General features: G+C 59.1%; 1 protein-coding gene across 1 annotated transcript; it reads left to right on the top strand.

The window, feature by feature from the left end:
• On the top strand, positions 1–26,729 carry RASAL3 (RAS protein activator like 3). Its single transcript, XM_074530305.1, has 19 exons — positions 1–163; positions 2,513–2,825; positions 3,925–4,058; positions 5,014–5,086; positions 6,412–6,473; positions 7,493–7,584; positions 10,096–10,219; positions 11,404–11,502; positions 12,815–13,369; positions 14,868–15,012; positions 15,663–15,807; positions 16,667–16,903; positions 18,391–18,592; positions 18,669–18,769; positions 20,868–21,225; positions 22,224–22,343; positions 23,612–23,781; positions 25,281–25,356; positions 26,260–26,729. Exons 2-19 carry the CDS (start codon positions 2,513–2,515, stop codon positions 26,380–26,382), a joined length of 3,129 nt encoding a protein of 1,042 aa, XP_074386406.1. The 5' UTR covers positions 1–163; the 3' UTR covers positions 26,383–26,729.
• Positions 26,730–27,481: the final 752 nt, after the last annotated feature.

Below are 27,481 nucleotides of genomic sequence, written 5' to 3'. Positions count from 1 at the left end.
TCCCCAGCGCCATCCCCTCCCTGAGGAGGAGGAGGAGGAGGAGGAGGAAGGCTCCGAGAGGAGGAGGAGGAGGAGCGGGAGGAAGGCTCCGGGGGTGTGCCCCGCTCGGTCACATGTGGGGAAGCCGCCACAGGAACCGAGCGCGGCCGCGGCAGCACCGGAGGTACCGGGGGGGGAGGACACCAAAAACCCCAAAAAACCCCAAAATTCTCCCCAAAAAAATCCCCAAAATTGTCCCCAAATCCCCTCAGGGGATGCTAAAAGGGAGGGGTCGGGGTTGGGGGGTCTGGGGGGACCCCAAAATTTTTATCACCCCCCCCTCCCCTCCCCCATTATCGCGGGAGGATGTGGCCACCGCCACCCCCCCCTCGAGGTGACAATTTTGGCGGTGACACCAAAAAAAGCCAAAAAAAGCTCGGGTGGCACCTGGAGGGTGGCACTGACAGGTGGGGGGGGTCCTAAAGTGCCACCAAGGGGGGGTGACGAAGTGGGGGTGACAAATGGTGCCACCCCCACATTGAGGTGACAATTTGGGGGGTGGCGGTGACACCAAAAAAAGCCCCAAAAAAAGCAAAAAAAACCAAAAAAAAAGCTCAGGTGGCACCTGGAGGGTGGCACTGGGGGGGTCCTGAAGTGCCACCAAGGGGGGGTGACAAAGTGGGGGTGACAAATGGTGCCCCCCCCACACTGAGGTGACAATTTGGGGGGTGGCGGTGACACCAAAAAAAGCCAAAAAAAAGCCAAAAAAACCCCCAAAAAAGCTCAGGTGGCACCTGGAGGGTGGCACTGGGGGGGTCCTGAAGTGCCACCAAGGGGGGGTGACAAAGTGGGGGTGACAAATGGTGCCCCCCCCACACTGAGGTGACAATTTGGGGGGTGGCGGTGACACCAAAAAAAGCCCCCAAAAAAGTTTAAAAAAGCCAAAAAAAACCCCAAAAAAAGCTCGGGTGGCACCTGGAGGGTGGCACTGGGGGGGTCCTGAAGTGCCACCAAGGGGGAGGTGACAAAGGGGGGGGGAGGTGACAAAAGCGAGAAAGGCGGGGGAGGGGAGCGCGGTTTTGGGGCGCGACGGAAGCGGCGCCGGTGCCGCCGCCCGCGCCCGGGGCTCGGGGGTGGCGATGGGGCGGCTGTCGGTGCGTGTCCGTCGGTCTGTCGGTGTGTCTGTCTGTCCTTCTGTCGCTGTGTCACCCTGTCACTGTGTCACCCTGTCCCCATGTCCCCATGTCCCCCTGTCCCTCTGTCCCCCCGTCCCTCCCCTGTCCCCCTGTCACCCTCTCCCCCTCCGTCACTCCGTCACCGTGTCCGTCTGTCCCTCTGTCACTTTGTCACTCTGTCACCGTGTCCGTCTGTCCCTCTGTCCCTCTGTCCTCCTGTCCTCCTGTCCCCATTTCCCCCTGTCCCATGTCCCCTGTCACTCTGTCCCTCTGTCCCTCTGTCACTCTGTCACCGTGTCCGTCTGTCCCTCTGTCACTTTGTCACTCTGTGCCCCCCGTCCCCCTGTCCCTCCGTCCCTCCCCTGTCCTCCTGTCACCATTTCCCCCTGTCCCCCTGTCACTCTGTCACTCTGTCACTCTGTCACCGTGTCCGTCTGTCCCTCTGTCACTCTGTCACTGTGTCACCCTGTCCCCCTGTCCCCTGTCCCCATTTCTCCTGTCACCATTTCCCCCTGTCCCTCTGTCACTCTGTCCCTCTGTCCTCCTGTCGCATGTCCCCCTGTCCCCTGTCACGCTTTACCCCTCTCCCTCTGTCCCTCTGTCCCTCTGTCATCGTGTCCGTCTGTCCCTCTGTCACTCTGTCCCCCTGTCCCCCTGTCCCCATTTCCCCTGTCCCATTTTCCCCTGTCCCCCTGTCACCCTGGACCCCCCAAAATTCAGCTCCCCCAACCCCACAAACCCCAAACTCACCCCCTAAACCCCCCAAAATTGAGTCCCTCAACCCCAAAATTGACCCCACAAACCCAAACTCACCCCCTAAACCCCCCAAATTCAGCTCCCCCAACCCCAAATTCAGCTCCCCCAACCCCAAAATTGTCTCCCCCAAACCCCACAAACCCCAGAACCACCCCATAGAAACCCCCCAAAATTGACCCCACAAACCCCAAAATTGACTCCCCCAACCCCAAAATTGACTCCCCCAACCCCAATATTGCTCCCTCAAACCCCAAATCCAACCCCTAAACCCCCCAAAATTGACTCCCCCAACCCCAAATTCAGCTCCCCCAACCCCAAAATTGCTCCCACAAACCCCAAATCCAACCCCTAAACCCCCCAAAACTGACTCCCCCAACCCAAAAATTGCTTCCTCCACCCCAAAATTTTCTCCCCAACCCCACAAACCCCAAACCCACCCCCTAAACCCCCCAAAACTGAGTCCCCCAACCCCAAAATTGACCCCACAAACCCAAACCCACCCCCTAAACCCCCCAAAACTGACTCCCCCAACCCCAAAAATTTACTCCCCAACCCCAAAATTGACCCCACAAACCCCAAAATCCCTTTTTCCCCCCCCACAGATGGACCCGGACGCCCCCTCGGCCCCCCTGTCGCCCCCCTCCCTATTGAAATCCTACAAGTGGCGCACGGCGGCCCCCGGGGAGCCCCAAAAACTCGGGGTTCTCCCCCAAAAACTGGGGGGGTCCCCGGGGAGCCGGCGCTGGGCGCGGCTGCAGGGCTGGCGGCGCTCCCACAGCCACCCCGACACTGTCGGCGACAGCGGCGGCGACAGAGCGGGAGGGGACAGGGGAGGGGACAGAGGTGTCGCCAAGGCCAGCGCGCGGCGCTCGCTCTTCAGGAGGGCGATATCGGCCCCGTGCAAGGCGGGCAAAGGTGAGGGGGACACTTGGGGACACTTGGGGACAGTGGGGACACTTGGGGGACAAAGGGGACATGAGGGGACAAAGGGGACCTGAGAGGACCTGAGGGGACACGAGAGGACAGCAGGGATGGCAGGGGATGTGGGGACAGGAGGGGACAGTGGGGGACAGGAGGGAACAGGAGGGGACATCGGGGGACACGAGGGGACATCAGGGGATATGGGGACACCTGAGCACACTTGGGGACAGTGGGGACAGTGGGGACACTTGGGGGACAAAGGGGACACGAGGGGGACACGAGGGGATGTGGGGACACTTGGGGACATTGGGGACCAGGAGGGGATGTGGGGACAGGAGGGGAGAGCAGGGGACGCTTGGGGACACTTGGGGACATTGGGAACCAGGAGGGGACATCAGGGGACCTGAGGGGACAGGAGGGGACAGAAAGGGACACGAGGGGACATCAGGGGATGTGGGGACACTTGGGGACATTGGGGACCAGGAGGGGATGTGGGGACAGGAGGGGACGCTTGGGGACAATGGGGGACATCGGGGACAGGAGGGGACATTGGGGGACACGAAGGAAAACAAGGGGGTCACGAGGGGACATCAGGGGACCTGAGGGGACAGGAGGGGACACTTGGGGACAGTGGGGACAGGAGAGACAGGAGGGGACACGAGGGCATGTGGGGGACAGCAGGGGACAGTGAGGGGACATTGGGGGACACAAGGGGACAGTGGGGACACTTGGGGACATCAGGGGACAGGAGGGGACAACAGGGGACAATGGGATATGTGGGGACAGCAGGGACACGAGGGGACACTTGGGGACATCGGGGGACATGAAGGGAAACAAGGGGGACACGAGGGGACATCAGGGGACAGGAGGGGACACTTGGGGACAATGGGGACAGGAGGGACAGGAGGTGACAACGGGGGACATGAGGGGACACGAGGGCATGTGGGGGACAGAAGGGACATTGGGGGACAGCAGGGGACACTTGGGGACATTGGGGGACATCAGGGGAGGCCTTTGATGCCTCCTGTCCCCTCCGTGGGTGACAATGCCACCGTGTCCCCCCCCATCCCCCCGCCCCATTGTGTCCCCTCAGCGCCACCCTTGGGGACATCCCTGCCACCCTTGGGGACATCGCCGGTGCCACCCGATGCCACCCAGGTGTGGGACGTGTCCCTGTTCTCGCTGCTGGACGGGCACCTGGTGCCACTGCCCAGGGACAACGAGCAGGTGAGAGGGGACATCGCGGTGACACCGGCGCGTGGTGGCACCTCCTGGTGGCACCTGGGTGGTGGCATCTCCTGGTGACACCTGGGTGGCACCTCAATGTCCCTTGGGGTGGTGGCACCTCATGGGTGGTCGCATCTCATGGTGACACGTTGGTGGCATCTCAGTGTCCCCTTGGTGGTGGCACCTCCTGGTGCCCCATTGGTGACATCTCAGTGTCCCCTGGGTGGTGGTGGCACCTTGTGGGTGGTGGCACATTCTAGTGTCCCCTTGTGGTGTCCCCTTGGTGGTGGCACCTCGTGGTGACACCTTGGTGGCATCTCAGTGTCCCCTTGGTGGTGGCACCTCATGGTGTCCCAATGGTGACACTTCATGGTGTCCCCTTGGTGGCATCTCAGTGTCCCTTTGGTGGCATCTCATGGTGTCCCCTGAGTGTCCCCTGGGGGTGGTGGCACCTCGTGGTGACACCTCATGGTGTCCCCTTGGTGGTGGCACCTTGTGGTGACACCTGGGTGGCATCTCAGTGTCCCCTGGGGTTGGTGGCACCTCGTGGTGACACCTTGGTGGCATCTCATGGTGCCCCCTTATAGTGTCCCCTGGGAGTGGTGGCACCTCATCGTGACACCTGGGTGACATCTCAGTGTCCCCTGGGGGTGGTGGCACTTTGTGGTGACATGTTGGTGGCATCTCATGGTGTCCCCTTGGTGGCACCTCCTGGTGTCCTCTGGGTGTCCCCTGGGTGGTGGCATCTCCTGGTGTCCCTTGATGTCACCCCCTGACCCTTTGGTGTCCCCTGGGGGTGGTGGCACCTCGTGGTGACACCTTGGTGGCATCTCAGTGTCCCCGTGGTGTCCCCTGGGTGGCACCTCGGTGTCCTTTTGGTGGTGGCACCTCGTGGTGACCCCTGGGGGTGGTGGCACCTCATGGTGTCCCTGTGGTGACCCCGTGGTGTCCCCAGGGTCCCTGGCGCAGCAGGACCCGCGCTGGCAGCGCCACCTCCGATGCCACCAACGTGGGCAGGAGGGACCCTGGTGAGGACATGGGGGGGCACTGGGTTATACTGGGAGAGACCGGGAGGGACTGGGAGGGACTGGGGGCACTGGGAGGGACTGGGTTATACTGGGAGAGACTGGGAGGGGAGTGGGACAAACTGGGAGGGGACTGGGTTATACTGGGTTATACTGGGTTATACTGGGTTATACTGGGAGGGACTGGGAGGGACTGGGAGGGACTGGGTTATACTGGGTGATACTGGGTTATACTGGGAGGGACTGGGAGGGACTGGGAGGGACTGGGTTATACTGGGTGATACTGGGAGGGACTGGGTTATACTGGGTTATACTGGGTTATACTGGGAGGGGTTTGAATTATACCGGTTTATACTGGGAGGGACTGGGAGGGACTGGGTTATACTGGGTGATACTGGGAGGGACTGGGTTATACTGGGTTATACTGGGTTATACTGGGAGGGGTTTGAATTATACCGGTTTATACTGGGAGGGACTGGGAGGGACTGGGTTATACTGGTTTGTACTGGGAGGGACTGGGCGGGACTGGGACAAACTGGGAGGAGATCGAGTTATACTGGTTTATACTGGGAGGGACTGGGAGGGACTGGAGGGGTTACTGGGGGATACTGGGACATACTGGGAGGGACTGGGACAAACTGGGAGGGACTGAGAGGGCACTGGGTTATACTGGGAGGGACTGGGTTATACTGGTTTATACTGGGAGGGACTGGGACAAGCTGGGAGGGGATTGGGTTATACTGGTTTATACTGGGAAGGACCCTGGTGAGGACACCGGGGATACTGGGAGGGAACTGGGTTATACTGGTTTGTACTGGGAGGGACTGGGCGCGATACTGGGAGGGGAGTGGGACAAACTGGGAGGGGATTGGGTTATACTGGTTTATACTGGGAGGGACTGGGAGGGACTGGAGGGGTTACTGGGGGATACTGGGACATACTGGGAGGGACTGGGACAAACTGGGAGGGACTGGGAGGGGATTGGGTTATACTGGTTTGTACTGGGAGAGACTGGGAGGGACTGGGGGGCACTGGGGGTTACTGGGGGGTTGCTGGTTTATACTTGTTTATACCGGTTTATACTGGTCTATACTGGTCTATACTGGTTTGTACTGGTTTATACTGGTTTATACTGGCTTATACTGATCTATATTGGTCTATACTGGTTTATACCGGTTTATACTGGTTTATACTGGTTTATACTGGTCTATACTGGTCTATACTGGTTTATACTGTTCTATACCGGTTTATACTGGTTTATTCTGGTCTATACTGGTCTATACTGATCTATACTCGTTTATACTGGTCTATACTGGTTTCCCCCCCAGACCCGGACGAGAGGGGTCCTCGGGCTGAGCCCGCCGCAAGCTCCCAGCTCAGCAACGTCAAGGTCACTGTCATTGTCATTGTCACCTGTCACCTGTCTGTGTCATTGTCACCTGTCATTGTCATTGTCACCTGTCACCTGTCTGTGTCATTGTCACTGTCACTGTCATTGTCACCTGTCATTGTCATTGTCATTGTCACTGTCACTGTCATTGTCATTGTCATTGTCATTGTCATTGTCACTGTCATTGTCACCTGTCACCTGTCCGTGTCATTGTCACCAGTCCCCATCCCTGTCCCATCCCTATCCCTGTCCTCTGTCCCTGTCCCCATCCTTGTCACCTCCCTGCCATCGTCCCTGTCCCCTGTCACCTGTCCTTGTCCCCATCCTTGTCCCCATCCCTGTCCCCTGTCCCTGTCCCCATCCCTGTCATTGTCCCCTGTCCCCTGTCCCTATTCCCTGTCACCTCCCTTGTCCCTCCCTGTCCCCTCCCCTTGTCACCTGTCACCTGTCCCTGTCATTGTCACCTGTCCCCTTGTCCCCACCCCTGTCCCATTCCTGTCCCCTGTCATTGTCCCCATCCCTGTCATTGTCCCCATCCCTGTCACCTCCCTTGTCCCCACCCCTGTCCCATCCCTGTCACCTCTGCTGTCCCTGTCCTTGTCACCATCCCTGTCCCCGGTCATTGTCCCCGGTCCCCTCCCCATCATTGTCACCTGTCACCTGTCCCTTCATTGTCACCTGTCATTGTCATTGTCACCTGTCCCTGTCATTGCCCCCTGTCCCTTCATTGTCACCTGTCCCTTCATTGTCCCCTGTCCCTTCATTGTCACCTGTCCCTGTCATTGTCACATTGTCCCCATCATTGTCACCTGTCCCTGTCATTGTCCCCTGTCCCTTCATTGTCCCCTGTCCCTTCATTGTCACCTGTCCCTTCATTGTCCCCTCCCCATCATTGTCACCTGTCACCTGTCCCTTCATTGTCACCTGTCCCTTCATTGTCCCCTGTCCCATCATTGTCACCTGTCCCTGTCATTGTCACCTGTCCCTTCATTGTCCCCTGTCCCCATCGCTGTCCCCAGGGGCTGCTCTGGAAGAGGCTCCTCAGGGACAGGAGAAGCCGCGGTGCCACCAAGGGTGACCACGGGGTGGTGGCAGCGCCCGATGGTGACAGGTAGGGGACACTCCTGGCCTGGTGACACCGCTGTCCCCTCAGGGTCCTGGTGACACCGCTGTCCCCTCACTGTCACCTCAATGTCCCCATTTTGGTGTCCTGGTGACATTTCTGTCCCATTTTGGGCTCCTGGTGACATTTGTGTTCCTTTTCAGTGTCTCTGGTGACATTGGTGTCCCCCCAGGGTCCCTTTTTGGGGGGTCCTGGTGACATTTGTGTCCCATTTTTGGGCTCCTGGTGACACTGATGTCCCCGTTTTTGTGTCTCAGTGACATTGGTGTCCCATTTTGGGCTCCTGGTGACATTTCTGTCCCCATTTTTGGCTCCCGGTGACATTGGTGTCCCCTCAGGGTCCCATTTTAGGGGTCTGGTGACATTTCTGTCCCTTTTTGGGGGCTCCCGGTGACATTTCTGTCCCCGTTTTTGGTGTCCTGGTGACATTTGTGTCCCATTTTTGGGCTCCCGGTGACATTGGTGTCCCCCCAGGGTCCCTTTTTGGGGGGTTCTGGTGACACTGATGTCCCGGTTTTTGTGTCCCGGTGACATTGGTGTCCCATTTTGGGGTCCTGGTGACATTTCTGTCCCTTTTTGTGTCCCAGTGACATTGGTGTCTCCTCAGGGTCCCTTTTTGGGGGGTCCTGGTGACATTTCTGTCCCTTTTTGGGCTCCTGGTGACACTGATGTCCCCGTTTTTGGTGTCCTGGTGACATTTGTGTCCCATTTTTGAGCTCCTGGTGACACTGATGTCCCGGTTTTTGTGTCCCGGTGACATTGGTGTCCCATTTTGGGGTCCTGGTGACATTTCTGTCCCTTTTTGTGTCCCGGTGACATTGGTGTCCCCACAGGGTCCCTTTTTGGGGGGTTCTGGTGACACTGATGTCCCCGTTTTTGGGCTCCTGGTGACATTGGTGTCCCCTCAGGGTCACTTTTTGGGGGTCCTGGTGACATTTCTGTCCCTTTTTGGGGGGTCCTGGTGACATTTCTGTCCCCGTTTTTGGTGTCCTGGTGACATTTGTGTCCCGTTTTTGTGTCCCGGTGACATTGGTGTCCCCCCAGGGTCCCATTTTGGGGGGTTCTGGTGACACTTGTGTCCCTTTTGGGGGTCCTGGTGACATTGGTGTCCCCTCAGGGTCTCTTTTTGGGGGTTCCTGGTGACATTTCTGTCCCATTTTTGGTGCTCTGGTGACATTTGTGTCCCATCAGTGTCACCTCAGTGTCCCCATTTCGGGGTCCTGGTAACATTTCTGTCCCCATTTTGGGTCCAGGTGACATTTGTGTCCCTTTTTGGGTGTTCTGGTGACATTTCTGTCCCCTCAGTGTCATCTCGATGTCCCTTTTCCGGGTCCTGGTGACATTTGTGTCCCCTCAGGGTCCATTTTTGGGGGTTCTGGTGACACTTGTGTCCCTTTTTGTGTCCCGGTGACATTGGTGTCCCCTCAGGGTCCCTTTTTGGGGGGTTCTGGTGACATTTCTGTCCCCATTTTGGTGCCCTGGTGACATTTCTGTCCCATCAGTGTCACCTCAATGTCCCCATTTCGGGGTCCTGGTAACATTTCTGTCCCCATTTTGGGTCCTGGTGACATTTCTGTCCCCGTTTTTGTGTCCTGGTGACATTGGTGTCCCCTCAGGGTCCCATTTTAGGGGTCTGGTGACATTTCTGTCCCTTTTTGGGGGGTCCTGGTGACATTTGTGCCCCGTTTTTGGTGTCCTGGTGACATTTGTGTCCCATTTTTGGGCTCCCGGTGACATTGGTGTCCTCCCAGGGTCCCTTTTTGGGGGGTTCTGGTGGCACTGATGTCCCCATTGGTGTCCCCCCAGGGTCCCTTTATGGGGGGCTCTGGTGGCACTGATGTCCCCATTGGTGTCCCCCCAGGGTCCATTTTTGGGGGGTTCTGGTGACACTGATGTCCCCATTGGTGTCCCCCCAGGGTCCCTTTTTGGGGGGCTCTGGTGGCACTGATGTCCCCATTGGTGTCCCCCCAGGGTCCATTTTTGGGGGGTTCTGGTGACACTGATGTCCCCATTGGTGTCCCCCCAGGGTCCCTTTTTGGGGGGTTCTGGTGACACTGATGTCCCCATTGGTGTCCCCCCAGGGTCCCATTTTGGGGGGTTCTGGTGACACTGATGTCCCCATTGGTGTCCCCTCAGTGTCCCTTTTTGGGGGGTTCTGGTGACACTGATGTCCCCATTGGTGTCCCCCCAGGGTCCCTTTTTGGGGGGTCCTGGTGACACTGATGTCCCCGTTTTTGGGCTCCTGGTGACATTGGTGTCCCCTCAGGGTCCCATTTTGGGTCCGGGTGACATTTCTGTCCCCTCAGGGTCCCTTTTTGGTGACACTGATGTCCCCGTTTTTGGGCTCCTGGTGACATTGGTGTCCCCTCAGGGTCCCATTTTGGGTCCGGGTGACATTTCTGTCCCCTCAGGGTCCCTTTTTGGTGACATTGGTGTCCCCCCAGGGTCCCATTTTGGGGGGTTCTGGTGGCACTGATGTCCCCATTGGTGTCCCCCCAGGGTCCCCAGCCGCAGCGGATCCCGCGAGTCCCTGGTGCCACCGCCCGAGCTGGACCTCACGGGTGACAACGTCATCGTCCGGCCAGTGCACGGCAGCCTGGTGGGAGAGAGGTTCTGCTTCCAGGTACGGGCGGGGGGCTCCTGAACCCCAAAACTGGGGACCCTGAACCCAAAAATGGGCACAAAAATCCCAAAAATGGAGATCCTGACCCCAAAAATGGGGACTCTGACCCCAAAAAGGGCACCCTGACCCCAAAAATGGGGACACAAATCCCAAAAACTGGGATCCTGAACCCAAAAATGGGAACCTAAACCCCAAAAATGGAGATCCTGACTGCAGAAATGGGGACCTTGAACCCAAAAAGGGCTCCTAAACCCAAAAATGGGGACACAAATCCCAAAAACTGGGATCCTGAACCCAAAAATGGGAACCTAAACCCCAAAAATGGAGATCCTGACTGCAAAAATGGGGACCTTGAACCCAAAAAGGGCTCCTAAACCCAAAAATGGGCACACAAATCCCAAAAATTGGGATCCTGACCCCAAAAATGGGGACCTAAACCCCAAAAATGGGGACCTTGAACCCAAAAAGGGTTCCTAAACCCAAAAATGGGGACCCTGACCCCAAAAATGGGGACACAAATCCCAAAATTTGGGATCCTGAGCCCAAAAATGGGGACCTAAACCCCAAAAATGGGGACCTTGAACCCCAAAAGGGTCCCCTCATTGTCCCTGTCATCCTCAATGTCCCCTCAATGTCCTGTCACCCTCATTGTCCCCACATTGTCCCCTCATTGTCCCTCACTGTCCCCTCACTGTCCCCAGGTGATCACCCTCGCTGGCAGCTGCTCCTCAGTGTCCCCTCAATGTCCCTGTCACCCTCAGTGTCTCCATCACCCTCATTGTCCCCTCATTTGTCCCCTCATTGTCCCCTCACTGTCCCCTCACTGTCCCCTCATTGTCCCCTCTGTCCCCAGGTGATCACTCCCACTGGCAGCCACTCCTTGTGTCCCCTCAATGTTCCTGTCACCCTCATTGTCCCCTCAGTGTCCTGTCACCCTCGATGTCCCCATCATCCTCAATGTCTCCTCAATGTCCCTGTCACCCTCAGTGTTCCCTCAGTGTCCTGTAACCCTCACAGTCCCCTCACTGTCCCCTCATTGTCCCTCACTGTCCCCAGGTGATCACCCCCACTGGCAGCCACTCCTTGTGTCCCCTCAATGTTCCTGTCACCCTCATTGTCCCCTCAGTGTCCTGTAACCCTCACTGTCCCCTCACTGTCCCCTCATTGTCCCTCACTGTCCCCAGGTTATCACCCCCGCCGGCAGCCGCTCCTTCGGCTGCTCCTCCCTGGCCGAGCGCGACCGCTGGATCGAGGAGCTGCGGCGGACGGCGCAGCCCAACAAGGTGGGGACACCCTGGGGACACCTGGGGACATCTTGGGGACACCTCGGGGACATCCAGGGGTGGGAATGTTGGGGGTTTTGGGGATTTTTGGGGTCTCCAAGGGAGGGGACAGAAGGGGTGGCTCTGTCCGAGCAGCTCTGGCTGGACATCAATGTGGTCACGGGTGAGGGACACCTGGGGACACCTTGAGGACACCTGGGGATACCTGGAGACACTTGGGGACACCTGGGGACACCTTGGGGAACACCTGAGGACACCCTGGGAACACCCTGGGGACACACCTGGAGACACCTGGGGACACCTGGGGACACCTGGGGACACCTTGGGGACACCTTGAGGACACCTCGGGGACATCCAGGGGTGGGAATGTTGGGGATTTTGGGGATTTTTGGGGTCTCCAAGGGAGGGGACAGCAGGGGTGGCTCTGTCCGAGCAGCTCTGGCCGGACATCAACGTGGTCACCGGTGAGGGATACCTGGGGACACCTTGGGGACACCTGGGGGCACCTGGGGACACCCTGGGGACTCCCACTGTCCCCTTGTCCATCCCCTTTGTCCCCTTGTCCCCATGACCCCTACTCACATCCCCATTGTCCCCTTGTCCCTTTGTCCCCTTATCCCTTGTCCCATTATCCCCATTGTCCATTTGTCCCTTGTCCCCTTGTCCCCACGACCGCCACCCACATCCCGCTTGTCCCCTTTGTCCCATTGTCCCTTTCTCCCTTTATCCACATTGTCCCCTTGTCCCCTTTGTCCCCCTGTCCCTTCTCCCCTTATCCCCATTGTCCCTTGTCCCCCTGTCCCCTTGTCCCCTTCTCCATTGTCCCCTGTCCCCATTGCCCCCTTATCCCCATTGTCCCTTGTCCCCTTGTCCATCTCCTTGTCCCCTTGTCCCCTTGTCCCCTTCTCCCCTTCTCCATTGTCCCCTTGTCCCCTTGTCCCCTTGTCCATCCCCTTTGTCCCCATTGTCCCCTTGTCCCCTTGTCCATCTCCTTGTCCCCTTGTCTCCTTCTCCATTGTCCCCTTGTCCCCTTTGTCCCTTGACCCTTGTCCCCTTGTCCATCCCCTTTGTCCCCTATCCCCATTGTCCCTTGTCCCCTTGTCCATCTCCTTGTGCCCTTGTCTCCTTCTCCATTGTCCCCTTGTCCCTTGTCCCCTTGTCCATCTCCTTGTCCCCATTGTCCCCTTGTCCATCTCCTTGTCCCCTTGTCTCCTTCTCCATTGTCCCCATTGTCCCCTTGTCCATCCCTTTGTCCCCATTGTCCCCCTGTCCCTCTGTCCCCATGTCCCATTGTCCCCCTGTGTCCCCCCAGGACAACTGCGAGCGCCTGGACCTCTCCTTGTCCCTGTCCCTCTTCGAGGGCCGCCACCTCCCTGCCCGGCGCCGCCTCCGCTGCCTCCTCCAGCTGGACGGCGCCGTCTTCGCCCGCACCACGGCCAAGCTGCCCAACGACGACGGCCAACTCTTCTGGGGCGAGCTCTTCCACTTGGCCGCGCTGCCGCCGGCGAGCGCCCTCACCGTCACCTTGTGCCACCAGCAGCAGCACCACGATGACCCCGCCGGGTGGCACCCGGTGGCCTCTGTCACCATCCCGCTGGCCGAGCTGGCGGCGTGGCAGCCCCTGGAGCGTTGGTACACCTTGAGCGGCACCGGCGTGGCCGCCGACCCGGCGCCGGCGTTGCGGCTGCGCGGGCGTTACCGGCAGGTGAGGGTGCTGCCCATCGTGCGCTACAAGGAGCTGGCGGAGTTCATCACCTTCCACTACCGGGAGCTGTGCGGGCGGCTGGAGCCGGCCATCGCCGCGCGGCACAAGGAGGAGCTGGCCGGCGCCTTGGTGCGCGTGCTGCAGAGCACCGGCAAGGCCAAGGTGGGCACGGGTGGGGTGGGGTGGGTTGGATGGGTTGGGTTGAGCAAGGATGGATTGGGTTGGATGAGTTGGGTTGGGTTGGGTGAAGATGGGATGGGTTGGGTTGGAGGAGTTCAGTTGGGTAAAGATGGGATGGGTTGGATGAGTTGGGTTGGGTTGAGTGAAGATGTGATGGGATGGGTTGGGTTGGATGAGTTGGGCTGGGTTGGATGAGTTTGGTTGGGTGAGGATGGGTTGGGTTGAGCAAGGAGGGGTTGGGTTGAGTTGGGATGAGATAAGATGGATGCATTGGGTTGGGTTGGGTTGGGTTGGGTTGGGATTGATGGGATGAGTTGGGATGAGATGGTTTGGGTTGGGTTGAGTTGGGTTAGGTTGAGTTTGGGTGGGTTGGTTGAATTAAGTTGGGTTGAGTTGGGATGAGATGGATGCATTGTGTTGGGTTGGGATTGATGGGATGGGATGAGTTGGGTTGGGTGAAGATGGAATGGGTTGGATGAGTTTGGTTGAGTTGAATTGGGTGAGTTCAGTTGGGTGAAAATGGAATGGGTTGGATTGGTTGGGTTGGGATGGGTTGGGTTGGGTGAAGATGTGATGGGTTGGATTGAGTTGGATGAGATGGGTGAAGATGGGATGGGTTGGTTGAGTTGAGTGAGGATGGGAGGGATTGGGTTGAGTTGGATGAGTTGGGTTGGGAGACGATGGGATGTGTTGGGTAGGGATGAGTTGGTTGAGGTGGTTTGGGATGAGTTGGGTGAAGACGGGATGGGTTTGGTGAGGATGGAATGGGTTGGGTTGGATTGGGTTGGGTTGTGTTGGATGCGTTGGGTTGAGTTGAGTTGGGTTGGGTTGGGATTGACGGGATGGGATGAGTTAGGTTGGGTTGGGTTGGGTTGGCTTGGGTTGGGATGAGTTGGGATGAGATGGACGCATTGTGTTGAGTTGGATTGAGTTGAGATGAGTTGGGTTGAGTTGGGTTTGATGGTTTGGGTTGGGTTGGGTTTAGTTTGAGTTGGTTTGGGATGGGTTGGGTGAGGATGGGTTGGTTGGGTTATGTTGGATGAGTTGGGTTGGGATGGGTTGGGTTGGCTGAGTTGGGTTGGGTGAGGATGGGATGGACACGTTGGGTTGGGTTGGGTTGAGTTGAGTTGGGATGAGATGGGTTGGGATGAGTTGGGTTGAGTTGGGTTTGATGGTTTAGGTTGGGTTGGGTTGGGTTGGGTTGGGTTGGGTTGGGATGGGATGGACGCATTGTGTTGAGTTGGATTGAGTTGGGTTGGGTTGCGTTGAGTTGGGATGAGTTGGGTTGAGTTGGGTTTGATGGTTTGGGTTGGGTTGGGTTGGGTTGGGTTGTGTTGAATGAGTTAGGACACCACACCAGACACAGAAGAACGCCAGAAGAACCCATCATGGTTGCCCTGCTCATTTTAGTGTCCCAAATGCCACCAAACCCTTTGGGATGTCCCAAATGCCACCAAACCATCCCCACCTGTCCCCTCAGTCCTTCCTGACCGACCTGGGCGTGGCCGAGCTTGACCGCCTGGATGACCACGAGGCGCTGATCTTCCGCGAGAACACCTTGGCCACCAAGGCCATCGACGAGTACATGAAGCTGGTGGGGGCCAAGTACCTGCAGGACACGCTGGGTACGCCCAGGGGACACGGGGACACCTCGGGTGGGATGGACATGGGGGTGGTGGGACAGCCCTGACCATCTGTGGAGATGTTGTGTGGGTTCCTTGGTCACCTCATGTGTTGTAGGACATCCTTGACCATCCATGGAGATGTGATGTGGGTTCGTTGGTCACCTCATGGGCTGTAGGACATTCCTGACCACCCATGGGGACGTGTTTTGGGTTCCTCCCATCCATCCCCACCTTGGTGACCTCTTGGTCCCCTCATGGGTTGTAGGACATCCTTAACCATCCATGGGGACGTGTTATGGGTTCTTCCCATCCATCCCCACCTTGGTGACCTCTTGGTCCCCTCATGGGCTGTCCCCAGGAGAGGTGGTGGTCACCTCTTGGTCCCCTCATGGGTTGTAGGACATCCCTGACCACCCATGGGGACGTGTTTTAGGTTCCTCCCATCCATCTTCATCTTGATGACCCCTCAGTCCCCTCACGGGTTGTCCCCTGTTCCCAGGGGAAGTGGTGGTGACACCTTGGTGACACCTTGGTCCCTCATGGACTATGGGACACCCCTGACCATCCATGGGGACGTGTTTTGGGTTCCTCCCATCCATCCCCACCTTTGTGACCCCTCGGTCCCCTCACGTGTTGTCCCCTGTCCCCAGGAGAGGTGGTGGCCCAGCTCTGCAGCTCCGAGCAGAGCTTCGAGGTGGACCCCAGCAAGATCTCGGGGCTGGAGCTGTCGGAGCACCAGCAGCACCTGCGGCAGGTGTGCGAGGAGACCCTGAGGCGCATCACCGACGGCTCCGAGTGAGTGGGGACACCTTGGGGACACCTCGGGGACACCTTGGGGACATCTGGGGTGGCATCAGGATGACATCAGGGTGGCACCATGGCCAGGAGAACCTGGGAGGAGCTGGGACATGGTGGTGGGATCAGGGACAGGATGGGGACCAGGGGTTGGGGATTGTCACCGTCCTGGGGTGGCACCAGGGTGGATTTGGGGACAAAGATGGGGATGGACATCAGGGTGGACATGGGGACAAGTTTGGGGACAACCATGGGTGGCAGAGATGGAGATGGACATCAGGATGGACCCAGGGACAATTTTGGGATGGGGATGGACATTGGGATGGACACCAGGATGGACCTGGGGACAAATCTGGGGACAAGTTTGGGGACAGGAATGGGGATGGACATCAGGGTGGACACCAAGATGGACCTGGGACAAGTTTGAGGACAAGATGGGGACAGGGATGGGGGACAGGGATGGTGATGGACACCAGGATGGACCTGGGGACAGCCATGGATGACAGGGATGGTGATGGACATCAGGATGGACACCAGGATGGACCTGGGGACAAATTTGGGGACAACCATAGATGACAGAAATGAGAATGGACATCAGGATGGACCCAAGGACAAATTTTTGATGGGGATGGACACCAGGATGGACCTGTGGACAAGTTTGGGGACAACCATGGGTGACAGAGATGGGGATGGACATGGGGGTGGACATCATGATGGACATGGGGACAAGCTTGGTGGCCTCCACATGCACACAACCACAAAAACCCCTTGATGCCACCACCCTCCCCATGATGCCACCACCACCCCATGGTGGCCCTGACGTGTCCCCTGTCCCCATGACCACGGTGTCCCCGGGCAGGTCCTTCCCGTCGGAGCTGGCCGAGGTGTTCTCAGCGTGGTGGGACGCGTGCGCGGCGCGCGGCAAGGAGGACATCGGCCGGCGCCTGGTGTCGGCCTCGCTGTTCCTCAGGTTCCTCTGCCCGGCCATCATGTCCCCCAGCCTCTTCGGCCTGGTCCAGGAGTACCCCGGCGAGGCCACCGCCCGCAGCCTCACGCTGGTGGCCAAGGTCATCCAGAACCTGGCCAACTTCACCACGTAGGTGACCATGGTGGTGACTCCTGACCATGATGGTGGCCCATGTGACCATGATGATGACCCATGACCATGATGATAATCCATGACCATGATGATGACCCTTTGACCATGACCATGACGAAGACCCATGACCATGGTGGTGACCCCAGACCATGGTGATGACCCATGACCATGATGGTGATCCCAGACCATCGTGGTGACTCCTTGACCATGATGGTGGCCCATGACCATGGTGGTGACCCCTTGACCATGACCATGATGGTGGCCCATGTAACCATGATGATGACCCATGACCATGATGATAACCCATGATGATGACCCTTTGACCATGACCATGGTGGTGACCCCTTGACCATGACCATGGTGGTGACTCCATGACCATGACAGTGATCCCAGACCATGGTGGTGACTCCTTGACCATGACCATGATGATGACCCTTGACCATAATGATGATTCCAGACCATGGTGGTGAGCCCTGACCATGATGGTGGAACATGGAACCATGATGGTGACTCCTTGACCATGACCATGATGGTGACCCCTTGACCATGACGAAGACCCATGACCATGGTGGTGACCCCAGACCATGGTGATGACCCATGACCATGATGATGTCCCCAGACCATCGTGGTGACTCCTTGACCATGATGGTGACCCATGACCATGGTGGTGATCCATTGACCATGACCATGGTGGTGACTCCTTGACCATGACCATGGTGGTGACCCCTTGATCATGACGATGACCCCTTGACCATGATGATGACCCCATGACCATGACCATGGTGATGACCCCTTGACCATTACAATGACCCATGACCATGGTGGTGATCCCCAACCATGATGGTGGACCAAGTGATCATGGTGGTGACCCCTTGACCATGATGATGACCCCAGACCATGACAATAACCCATGACCATGGTGGTGACCCCTTGGCCAAGACCATGGCGGTAACTCCTTGACCATGATGATGACCACTTGACCATAATGATGACCCCTGACCATGATGATGACCCATGACCATGGGAGTGACCCATGACCATGACGTTGACCCCAGACCATGATGGTGACCCCATGACCATGGTGGTGACCCCTTGACCATGACAATGACCCCAGACCATGATGATGGTCCATGTGACCATGACCATGGTGTTGACCCCTGACCATGATGATGACCCATGACCATGGGAGTGACCCATGACCATGACAATGACCCCTCGACCATCACCATGGTGGTGACCCCTGGACCATGACAATAACCCATGACCATGGTGGTGACCTCTGACCATGACAATAACCCATGACCACGGTGTTGACCCCTGACCATGATGATGACCCATGACCATGGGAGTGACCCATGACAATGACCCCTTGACCATCACCATGGTGGTGACCCCTGGACCATGACAATAACCCATGACCATGGTGGTGACCCTTGACCACGATGATGGACCAAGTGACCGTGACAACAACCCCTTGCCCCCAGGTTTGGTGACAAGGAACCCTACATGACCTTCATGAACGGCTTCCTGGAGCACCACTGGGCCACCATGACCGAGTTCCTTCACGCCGTGTCCACCCCCGAGGCCAGCGCCCACATGGCCACCTACGACGGCGTGGTGGACCTGGCCCTGGAGCTGGCCACGCTCCACCTGCTGCTCTGCGACATCTTCTCCAGCCTCGACCAGGTGCCACCACCACCGTCCCTCTGTCCCCATTGTCACCTCCTGGTCCACCCAGTAATGTCCCCGTGGTGTCCTCCAGGCCACGCAGGAGGAGCTGGAGCCGCTGCCCACCATCCTCAGGGCCATCAGGGAGGGGACACCCGTCCCCGTGTCCGTCCAACTCAGCTCCACCAGCAGGAGGTACCCAGGGACATCTGGGGACAATGGGGACATCTGGATGGAGATGGGGTACCCCCAGTGTGGCCGGGATGAGAAGACCCCAACTCCTGGTGGGATGGGATCCATCTCCTGATCTCAAATGGGATCACAGGGACCCCAAACCCTGGTGGGATCACAGAGACCCCAAACCCTGGTGGGATGGGATCCATCTCCTGATCTCAAATGGGACCAGAGGGACCCCAAATTGTGGTGGGACCAGAAGAACCCCAATTCTTGGTGCGATCAGACAGACCCCAAATCCTGGTGGGATCAGAAGGACCATAAACCCTGGTGGGATCTGAGGGGACCCCAAATCCTGGTGGGATCTGAGGGGACCCCAAACCCTGGTGGGATCACAGAGACCCCAAACCCTGGTGGGATGGGATCCATGCCCTCATCCCAAATGGGATCACAGGGACCCCAAATTGTGGTGGGACCAGAAGAACCCCAATTCTTGGTGGGATCAGAGGGGACCCCAAATCCTGGTGGGATCTGAGGGGACCCCAAACCCTGGTGGGATCAGAAGGACCATAAACCCTGGTGGGACCAGAGGAACCCCAAATCCTTGTCCCCCTGTCCTGTTGTCCCATTGTCCCCTTTGTCACCATTGTCCCCAATGTCCATCTGTCCGTCCGTCTGTCCCCAGCCCCTCGGACCCCCCCAGACCAGGATTCCTCCCCCCTTGGGACCTCCCCAAGCACAGCCCCCATTGTCCCCATTGTCCCCATGTCCGTCTGTCCCCATTGTCCCCATTGTCTCCATTGTCCCCATGTCCGTCTGTCTGTCCCCAATCCCTCGGAGCCCCCCAGACCGGGATTTCTCCTCTTGTCCCCATTGTCCCCTTTGCCCCCATTGATCCCATTGCCCCATTACCCTCATTGTCCCCAATGTCCATCTGTCCATCTGTCCGTCTGTCTGTCCCCAGCCCCTCGGACCCCCCCCCCAGACTGGGTTTCCTCCCCCCTCGGGACCTCCCCAAGCACAGCCCCATTGTCCCCATTGTCCCCATTGTCCCCATTGTCCCCATTGTCCCCATGTCCATCTGTCCCCATTGTCACCATTGTCCCCATGTCCATTTGTCTGTCCCCAATCCCTCGGAGCCCCCCAGACCAGGATTTCTCCTCTTGTCCCCATTGTCCCCATTGATCCCATTGCCCCATTACCCTCATTGTCCCCATTGTCCCCACGTCCATCTGTCTGTCTGTCCCCAGCCCCTTGGAGCCCCCCAGGCCGGGTTTTATCCCCTTATCCCCTTATCCTCATTGTCCCCATTGTCCCCATTGTCCCCATTGTCCCCACTGTCCCATTGTCCCCATGTCCATCTGTCCGTCTGTCTGTCCCCAGCCCCTCGGACCCCCCCAGGCCGGGATTCCTCCCCCCTCGGGACCTCCCCAAGAACAGCCCCCATTGTCCCCATTGTCCCCATTGTCCCCATTGTCCCCATTATCCCCATTGTCCCCATTGTCCATCTGTCCATCTGTCCGTCTGTCCCCAGCCCCTTGGAGCCCCCCAGGCCGGGTTTTATCCCCTTGTCCCCATTGTCCCCATTGTCCCCATTGTCCCCATTGTCCCCATTGTCCCCATTGTCCCCATGTCCATCTGTCCATCTGTCCATCTGTCCTCAGCCCCTCGGACCCCCCCAGGCCGGGATTCCTCCCCCCTCGGGACCTCCCCAAGCACAGCCCCCATTGTCCCCATTGTCCCCATTGTCCCCATTGTCCCCATTGTCCCATTGTCCCCATTGATCCCATTGCCCCATTACCCTTATCGTCTCCATTGTCCCCATTGTCCCCATGTCCATCTGTCCATCTGTCCGTCTGTCCCCAGCCCCAGGCCAGGATTCCTCCCCCCTTGGGACCTCCCCAAGCACAGCCCCCATTGTCCCCATTGTCCCCATGTCCATCTGTCCATCTGTCCATCTGTCTGTCCCCAGCCCCTCGGACCCCCCCAGACCGGGATTTCTCCTCTTGTCCCCATTGTCCCCATTGATCCTATTGCCCCATTACCCTCATTGTCCCCATTGTCCCCATTGTCCCCATTGTCCCCATGTCCATCTGTCCATCTGTCCATCTGTCCCCAGCCCCTCGGACCCCCCCAGGCCGGGATTCCTCCCCCCTCGGGACCTCCCCAAGCACAGCCCCCTCCTCAAGAGCCAATCCCTGACCAGCGTCCGCCGCCTCCGCGCCCACGACGAGGGGACAACGACGGTGCCACCCCCGGTGCCACTCCCGGTGCCACCCCCGGTGCCACCCTCGGGGACACCCCCGGGGACACCGGAGCCGGTCCCAGCCCGGCGCCGCCGCCACGTCCAGCGCACCCAGAGCGTGCCAGCGCAGGGAAAGGGGACGCGGTGCCCGCCCGAGGGTGACAGCACGGCCGAGGGGACAGTGACACCGCCCGGGGGTGGCACCGGGACACCGGGCAGCGGGGATGGCCCGGTGAGTGACAGGGAGGACATGGTGGCACTGGCGGCGAGGGGTCAGGTGGCATTGATGGGGCTCTGGTGACATTAATGGACGTGTGGTGACATTAATGGACGTGTGGTGGCACTGATGGGGGTGTGGCGGCACTGATTGGGATTTGGTGGCACTGATGGGGGTGTGGTGGCACTGATTGGGATTTGGTGGCACTAACTGGCTTCTGGTGGCCTTAACTGGGTTCTGGTGGCATTAACTGGGTTCTGGTGACACTAATCAGTGTCTGGTGGCACTAATCAAGGTGTGGTGGCACTAATGGTGTTCTGGTGGCACTAATCAGGGTTCTGGTGGCACTAACGGGTTTCTGGTGGCACTAATGGCGCTGTGGTGGCACTAATGGTGTTCTGGTGACACAAATCAGGATCTGGTGGCACTAATGGAGGTGTGGTGGCACTAACTGGGTTCTGGTGGCACTAACCAGGGTCTGGTGGCACTAATGGAGTGGTGGTGGCATTAACGGGGATGTGGTGGCACTAATGGAGGTCCGGTGGCACTCACGGGGTTCTGGTGGCACCAATCACGGCGTGGTGGCACTAACTGGATTCTGGTGACATTAACCAGGCTCTGGTGGCACTAATCAGGGTGTGGTGTCACTAATGGGATTCTGGTGTCACTAATGAGGGTGTGGTGGCACTAACGGGGTTCTGGTGCCACCAATCAGGCTCTGGTGGCACCAATCACGCTCTGGTGGCACTAACTGGATTCTGGTGGCACTCACGGGGTTCTGGTGGCACCAACGGGGTTCTGGTGGCACCAATCACGGCTTGGTGGCACTAACAGGGATCTGGTGGCACCAACCAGCCTCTGGTGGCACTAACGGGGTTCTGGTGTCACCAACCAGGTTCTGGTGGCACTAACGGGGTTCTGGTGGCACCAATCAGCCTCTGGTGGCACTAACGGGGATCTGGTGGCACCAACCAGCCTCTGGTGGCACTCACGGTCTGTCCCCATTGTCGCAGCCCCGCGGGAAGCTCCGCTCGTCGGCGTCGCTGCCCCGCAAGCCCTCGGTGCCGTGGCAGCGCCTGGCCGAGGACGCGGCGGCGCCGGGGGAGCTCTACGGGCTGAGACCGCTCGAGAAGGTAACGGGGGGACAATCCCCGGTGTCCCCAAGTGTCCCCAAGCCCTGGTGACGCCATCCCGGTGTCCCCAAACCCCGGTGCCCCTGTCCCGGTGTCCCCGAGTGTCCCCGTCCCGGTGTCCCCAGCACGGGAGGAGGTGTCCGGGGCTGGGTGACACCTCCCGGTACCTCCCGGTAACCTCGTCCCCGGTGCCCCCAGCCCCCGGTAACTCGGTCCCCAGTGTCCCCAGTCCCCGGTAACCGGGTCCCCGGTGTCCCCAATGTCCCCAGTCCCCGGTGTCCCCCGGTATCCCCCAGTGTCCCCAGTCCCCATTATCCCCGGTATCCCCGGTATCCCCGGTGTCCCCCGTTATCCCCGGTGTCCCCAATGTCCCCAGTCCCCATTATCCCCGGTATCCCCGGTATCCCCGTTATCCCCGGTGTCCCCAATGTCCCCAATGTCCCAAATTCCCGGTGTCCCCCCGGTGTCCCCAATGTCCCCGTCCCGGTGTCCCCAGCAGGGGCGGATGCTGGAGGCGCTGCGGGCGGAGCGGGCGGTGTTCCCAAACCCCTGTTACCCCCAATGTCCCCAATCCCCGGTGTCCCCCGTTATCCCCGGTGTCCCCAATGTCCCCAATCCCCGGTGTCCCCCGTTATCCCTGGTGTCCCCAATGTCCCCAATGTCCCCAATTCCCGGTGTCCCCCCGGTGTCCCCAATGTCCCCGTCCCGGTGTCCCCAGCACGGGCGGCTGCTGGAGGCGCTGCGGGCCGAGCTGGCCGAGCTGCGGCAGCGCCCGGAGCGGGCGGTGTCCCCAATCCCCGTTACCCCCAATGTCCCCAATGTCCCCAATGTCCCCAGTGTCCCCAATGTCCCCAATCCCCGTTATCCCCCGTTATCTCCGTTATCCCCGGTGTCCCCGGTGTCCCCAATGTCCCCATCCCGGTGTCCCCAGCACGGGCGGAGCGGGCGGAGCTGCGGCAGCGCCTGGAGCGGGCGGTGTCCCCAATCCCCCGTTACCCCCAATGTCCCCAATGTCCCCAATGTCCCCAATGTCCCCAATTCCCGGTGTCCCCGGTGTCCCCAATGTCCCCAATGTCCCCAATGTCCCCAACTCCCGTTATCCCCGGTGTCCCCAATGTCCCCATCCCGGTGTCCCCTGCACGGGCGGCTGCTGGAGGCGCTGCGGGCGGAGCTGGCGGTGTCCCCAATCCCCGTTACCCCCAATGTCCCCAATGTCCCCAATCCCCGTTATCCCCGGTGTCCCGGTGACCCGGTCCCGGTGTCCCCAGCACGGGCGGCTGCTGGAGGCGCTGCGGGCCGAGCTGGCCGAGCTGCGGCAGCGCCTGGAGCGGGCGGAGGCGCGGGCGGCCCGGACCGAGGAGCGGCACCGGGAGCGCCTGGAGCGGCTGCGGGGGCAGCTGGACGAGGGCAACGCCCGCGCCGCCAACCTGGCGGCCAGGTGGGCGTGGGGACCCCCAAAATGGGGTGGGGAACCCCGAAAATGGGGTGGGGGGTCCTAAATTTGGGGTGTGCCAAAGCTGGGGTGTCACTGAACACAGGGGACCCCAAATCAGGGGATGAGGGCAACGCCCGCGCCGCCAACCTGGCGGCCAGGTGGGCGTGGGGACCCCCGAAATGGGGTGGGGAACCCCCAAAATGGGGTGGGGGGGGGTCCTAAAATTGGGTTGGGAACCTCGAAATTTAGGGGAAAGTGCCCCGAAATTGGGGTGGGGGCACGAGGGCAATGCCAGACGGCCAGGTGGGGATGGGAACCCCAAAAATCAGAATGGGAGCCCCGAAATTGGAGTGGGGGACCCCAAAATCAGGATGGGAACCCTCAAAATGGGGTGGAGCGCCTGGAAATTGGGGTGGGGACACCTCAAAAATGGGGTGGTGAACCCTGAAATTTGGGTGGGACAGCCTGAAATTGGGGTGGGGAACCCCGAAAATGGGGTGGGGGGTCCCAAATTTGGGGTGTGCCAAAGCTGGGGTGTCACTGAACACAGGGGACCCCAAATCAGGGGATGAGGGCAACGCCCGCGCCGCCAACCTGGCGGCCAGGTGCGACACACTGCCCAGTCTGGGGTCCCAGTTTGTCCCAGTTTGTCCCAGTTTGGGGTCCCAGTGTGGTCCCAGTTTGGTCCCAGTTTGTCCCAGTTTGTCCCAGTTTGGGGTCCCAGTTTGGTCCCAGTTTGGTCTCAGTTTGTCCCAGTTTGGTTACAATTTGGGGTCCCAGTTTGGGGTCCCAGTTTGGCTCAGTTTGGTCCCAGTTTGTCCCAGTTTGGGGTCCCAGTTTGTCCCAGTTTGGTTACAATTGGGGGTCCCAATTTGGTCCCAGTTTGGTCCCAGTTTGGTCCCAGTTTGTCCCAGTTTGGGGTCCCAGTTTGGTCCCAGTTTGGCTCAGTTTGGTCCCAGTTTGTCCCAGTTTGGGGTCCCAGTTTGTCCCAGTTTGGTTACAATTTGGGGTCCCAGTTTGTCCCAGTTTGTCCCAGTTTGGGGTCCCAGTTTGGTCCCAGTTTGGCCCAGTTTGGGGTCCCAGTTTGGTGCCATTTTGGTCCCACTTTGGTCCCGTACCAGTTGCCTAGTTTAGTCCCAGTTCAGGGTCCCAGTTTGGTCCCAGTTTGGTCCCAGTTTGATCCCATCCCAGTTTCCCAGTTTGGAGTCCCAGTTTGGCCCCAGTTTATGGTCCCAGTTAGCCCCAGTTTGTCCCTGTTTGCCCCAGTTTATCCCAGTTTGCCCCAGTTTGGTCCCATCCTAGTCTGTCCCAGTTTATCCCAGTTCATCCCAGTTTATCCCAGTTTGCCCCAGTTCATCCCAGTCTGTCCCAGTTTATCCCAGTTCATCCCAGTTTATCCCAGTTTGCCCCAGTTCATCCCAGTTTATCCCAGTTTGCCCCAGTTAGCCCCAGTCTGTCCCAGTCTGTCCCAGTTCATCCCAGTTTATCCCGTTCCATCCCAGGCTGACGGCGGCCGAGGGCACCCGCAGGAAGGACCTGGAGAGGCTGAAAAGCAACGAGGAGAGAGGGAGGGAACTGGTGAGACTGGGACGGACTGGGATGGACTGGGAGGGGACACTGGGGACACTGGGAGGGAACTGGGGAGACTGGGACGGACTGGGAGGGAACTGGTGAGACTGGGACGGGATACTGGGGGGACTGGGAGGGGACGCTGGGAGACACTGGGAGGACTGGAGACAGTGGTGAGACTGGGAGGGAACTGGGACAAACTGGGAGGGGACTGTGAGGGAACTGGTGAGACTGGGACGGACTGGGACAAACTGGGAGGGACTGGGGACACTGGGAGGGGACAGCGGGGACATTTGGGACACTGAGGACACTGGTGAGACTGGGAGGGAACTGGGACAAACTGGGAGGGAACTGGGAGGTAACTGGGGATACTGGGAGGGGACCCTGGGGGGACATTGGGGACACTGGTGAGACTGGGAGGGAACTGGGGGGACTGGGACAAACTGGGAGGGGACACTGGGGACACTGGGAGACACTGGGGGGACTGGGGATAGTGGTGAGACTGGGAGGGGACAGCGGGGACACTGAGAGGGGACACTGGGGACATTTGGGGACACTGAGAGACTGGGAGGGGACACTGGGGATACTGGGACGGACTGGGACAAAATGGGAGGGAACTGGTGAGACTGGGATGGAACTGGGGACACTGGAGACATTGAGGACATTGGGGGGACACTGGGGGGGGACATTGAGGGGACATTGGGGGGACAGTGGGGACACTGGGGGACATTTGGGTCACTGGGGGACATTGGGGGACATTGAGGGGACACTGGGTGAACATTGGGGGTGACACAGAGGGTGACAAAGAGAGGACGCTGGGGACACAGAGGTGACCCAGAGGGTGCCACCAAGGTGCCACCTTGGTGACCTGGAGGTGACACAGAGGGTGACATCTCGGTGTCCCCTGGGCAGGAGCGGCGCCTGTCGGGGCTGGAGCAGGAGCTGCGCAGGACCCGGGGCCACCTCGATGTCCCCAAATTGTCCCCAAGGGGCCACCATGAGCCTGGCGATGACAGCGATGCCACCAGTGTGTGACACCGAATGTCCCCAAGGTGTCCCCAAAGTGTGCCCAAGCTGTGAAGGACCCGGGGCCACCCCCACGATGTCCCCAAAGTGTCCCCAAGGGGCCACCATGAGCCTGGCGATGACAGCGATGCCACCAATGTGTGACACCGAATGTCCCCAAAGTGTCACCATGAACCTGGTGGTGATGGTGATGCCACCAGCGTGTGACACCAAATGTCCCCAAGGTGCCACCATGAACCTGGTGGTGATGGCGATGCCACCAGCGTGTGACACCGAATGTCCCCAAGGTGTCCCCAAGGTGTCACTGTCACTGTCACCACCTCCCTCGGTGTCACGGGAATAAATGATGGCGTTGTCACCAGTGTCCCCTTGATGTCCCCAGTGTCACCCCAATGTCCCCTCAGCGTCCCCATGGTGTCTCCAATGTCCCCTTGATGTCCCCAATGTCCCCTTGATGCCACCATAGTGTCCCCTCAGTGTCCCCATGGTGTCCCCTCAGTGTCCTCTTGATGTCCCCAGTGCCACCCCAATGTCCCCTCAGTGTCCCCATGGTGCCCCCAATGTCCCCTTGATGCCACCACGGTGTCACCTCAGTGTCCCCTCAGTGTCCCCTTGATGCCACCATGGTGTCCCCTCAATGTCCCCATGGTGTCCCCTCAATGCCACCCCAGTGTCCCCACTTTGTCTCATTTTAGGGGGACATTGGGGACATTTTTAGGGAACCTTTGGTGACATTTTTGGTGACATTTTTTGTGGACATTTGGGGACATTTTTTGGGGAAGCTTTGGTGACATTTTTTGGGGAGGTTTTGGGGACATTTTTTGGGGTGTCACCCAGTTTTTGGGGTTTTATTTTTGGGGGTGTCACCAGTGCCCAGGGATGGTGAAGGCCTTGATGTCCCCCTAAACCCCTCCAGTGTCACCTCAGTGTCCCCAAATGTCCCCAAATGTCCCCATTACCAATAACACAAATTGCACACAATGGCATCGTTTTTGGGGTCACTTTTTGGGGTTTTCACCCCAAATTTTTTTGGGGTTCCGGGTTTTTTGGGGTTCCACATGTACCTGGGAGGATGAAGTCTTTGGTGTCCCCCTAAACCCATTCCAGG

This window comes from Zonotrichia albicollis, chromosome 32, assembly GCF_047830755.1.
Source record: "Zonotrichia albicollis isolate bZonAlb1 chromosome 32, bZonAlb1.hap1, whole genome shotgun sequence".
In the NCBI taxonomy this organism is placed as follows: domain Eukaryota; kingdom Metazoa; phylum Chordata; class Aves; order Passeriformes; family Passerellidae; genus Zonotrichia; species Zonotrichia albicollis.
Note: the sequence above shows the minus strand (reverse complement) of the source record. Positions and strands in the feature narration are given on the sequence as shown.

What these genes read in the sequence shown, in the direction of transcription:
- RASAL3 (XM_074530305.1), top strand. Translation starts at nt 2,513, where the DNA reads ATGGACCCGGACGCCCCCTCGGCCCCCCTGTCGCCCCCCTCCCTATTG. An exon ending in GGCTGAGACCGCTCGAGAAG is followed by an intron (nt 22,344 to 23,611) that starts GTAACGGGGGGA and finishes CGGTGTCCCCAG; the next exon opens with CACGGGCGGCTGCTGGAGGC. An exon ending in AGGAGAGAGGGAGGGAACTG is followed by an intron (nt 25,357 to 26,259) that starts GTGAGACTGGGA and finishes TCCCCTGGGCAG; the next exon opens with GAGCGGCGCCTGTCGGGGCT.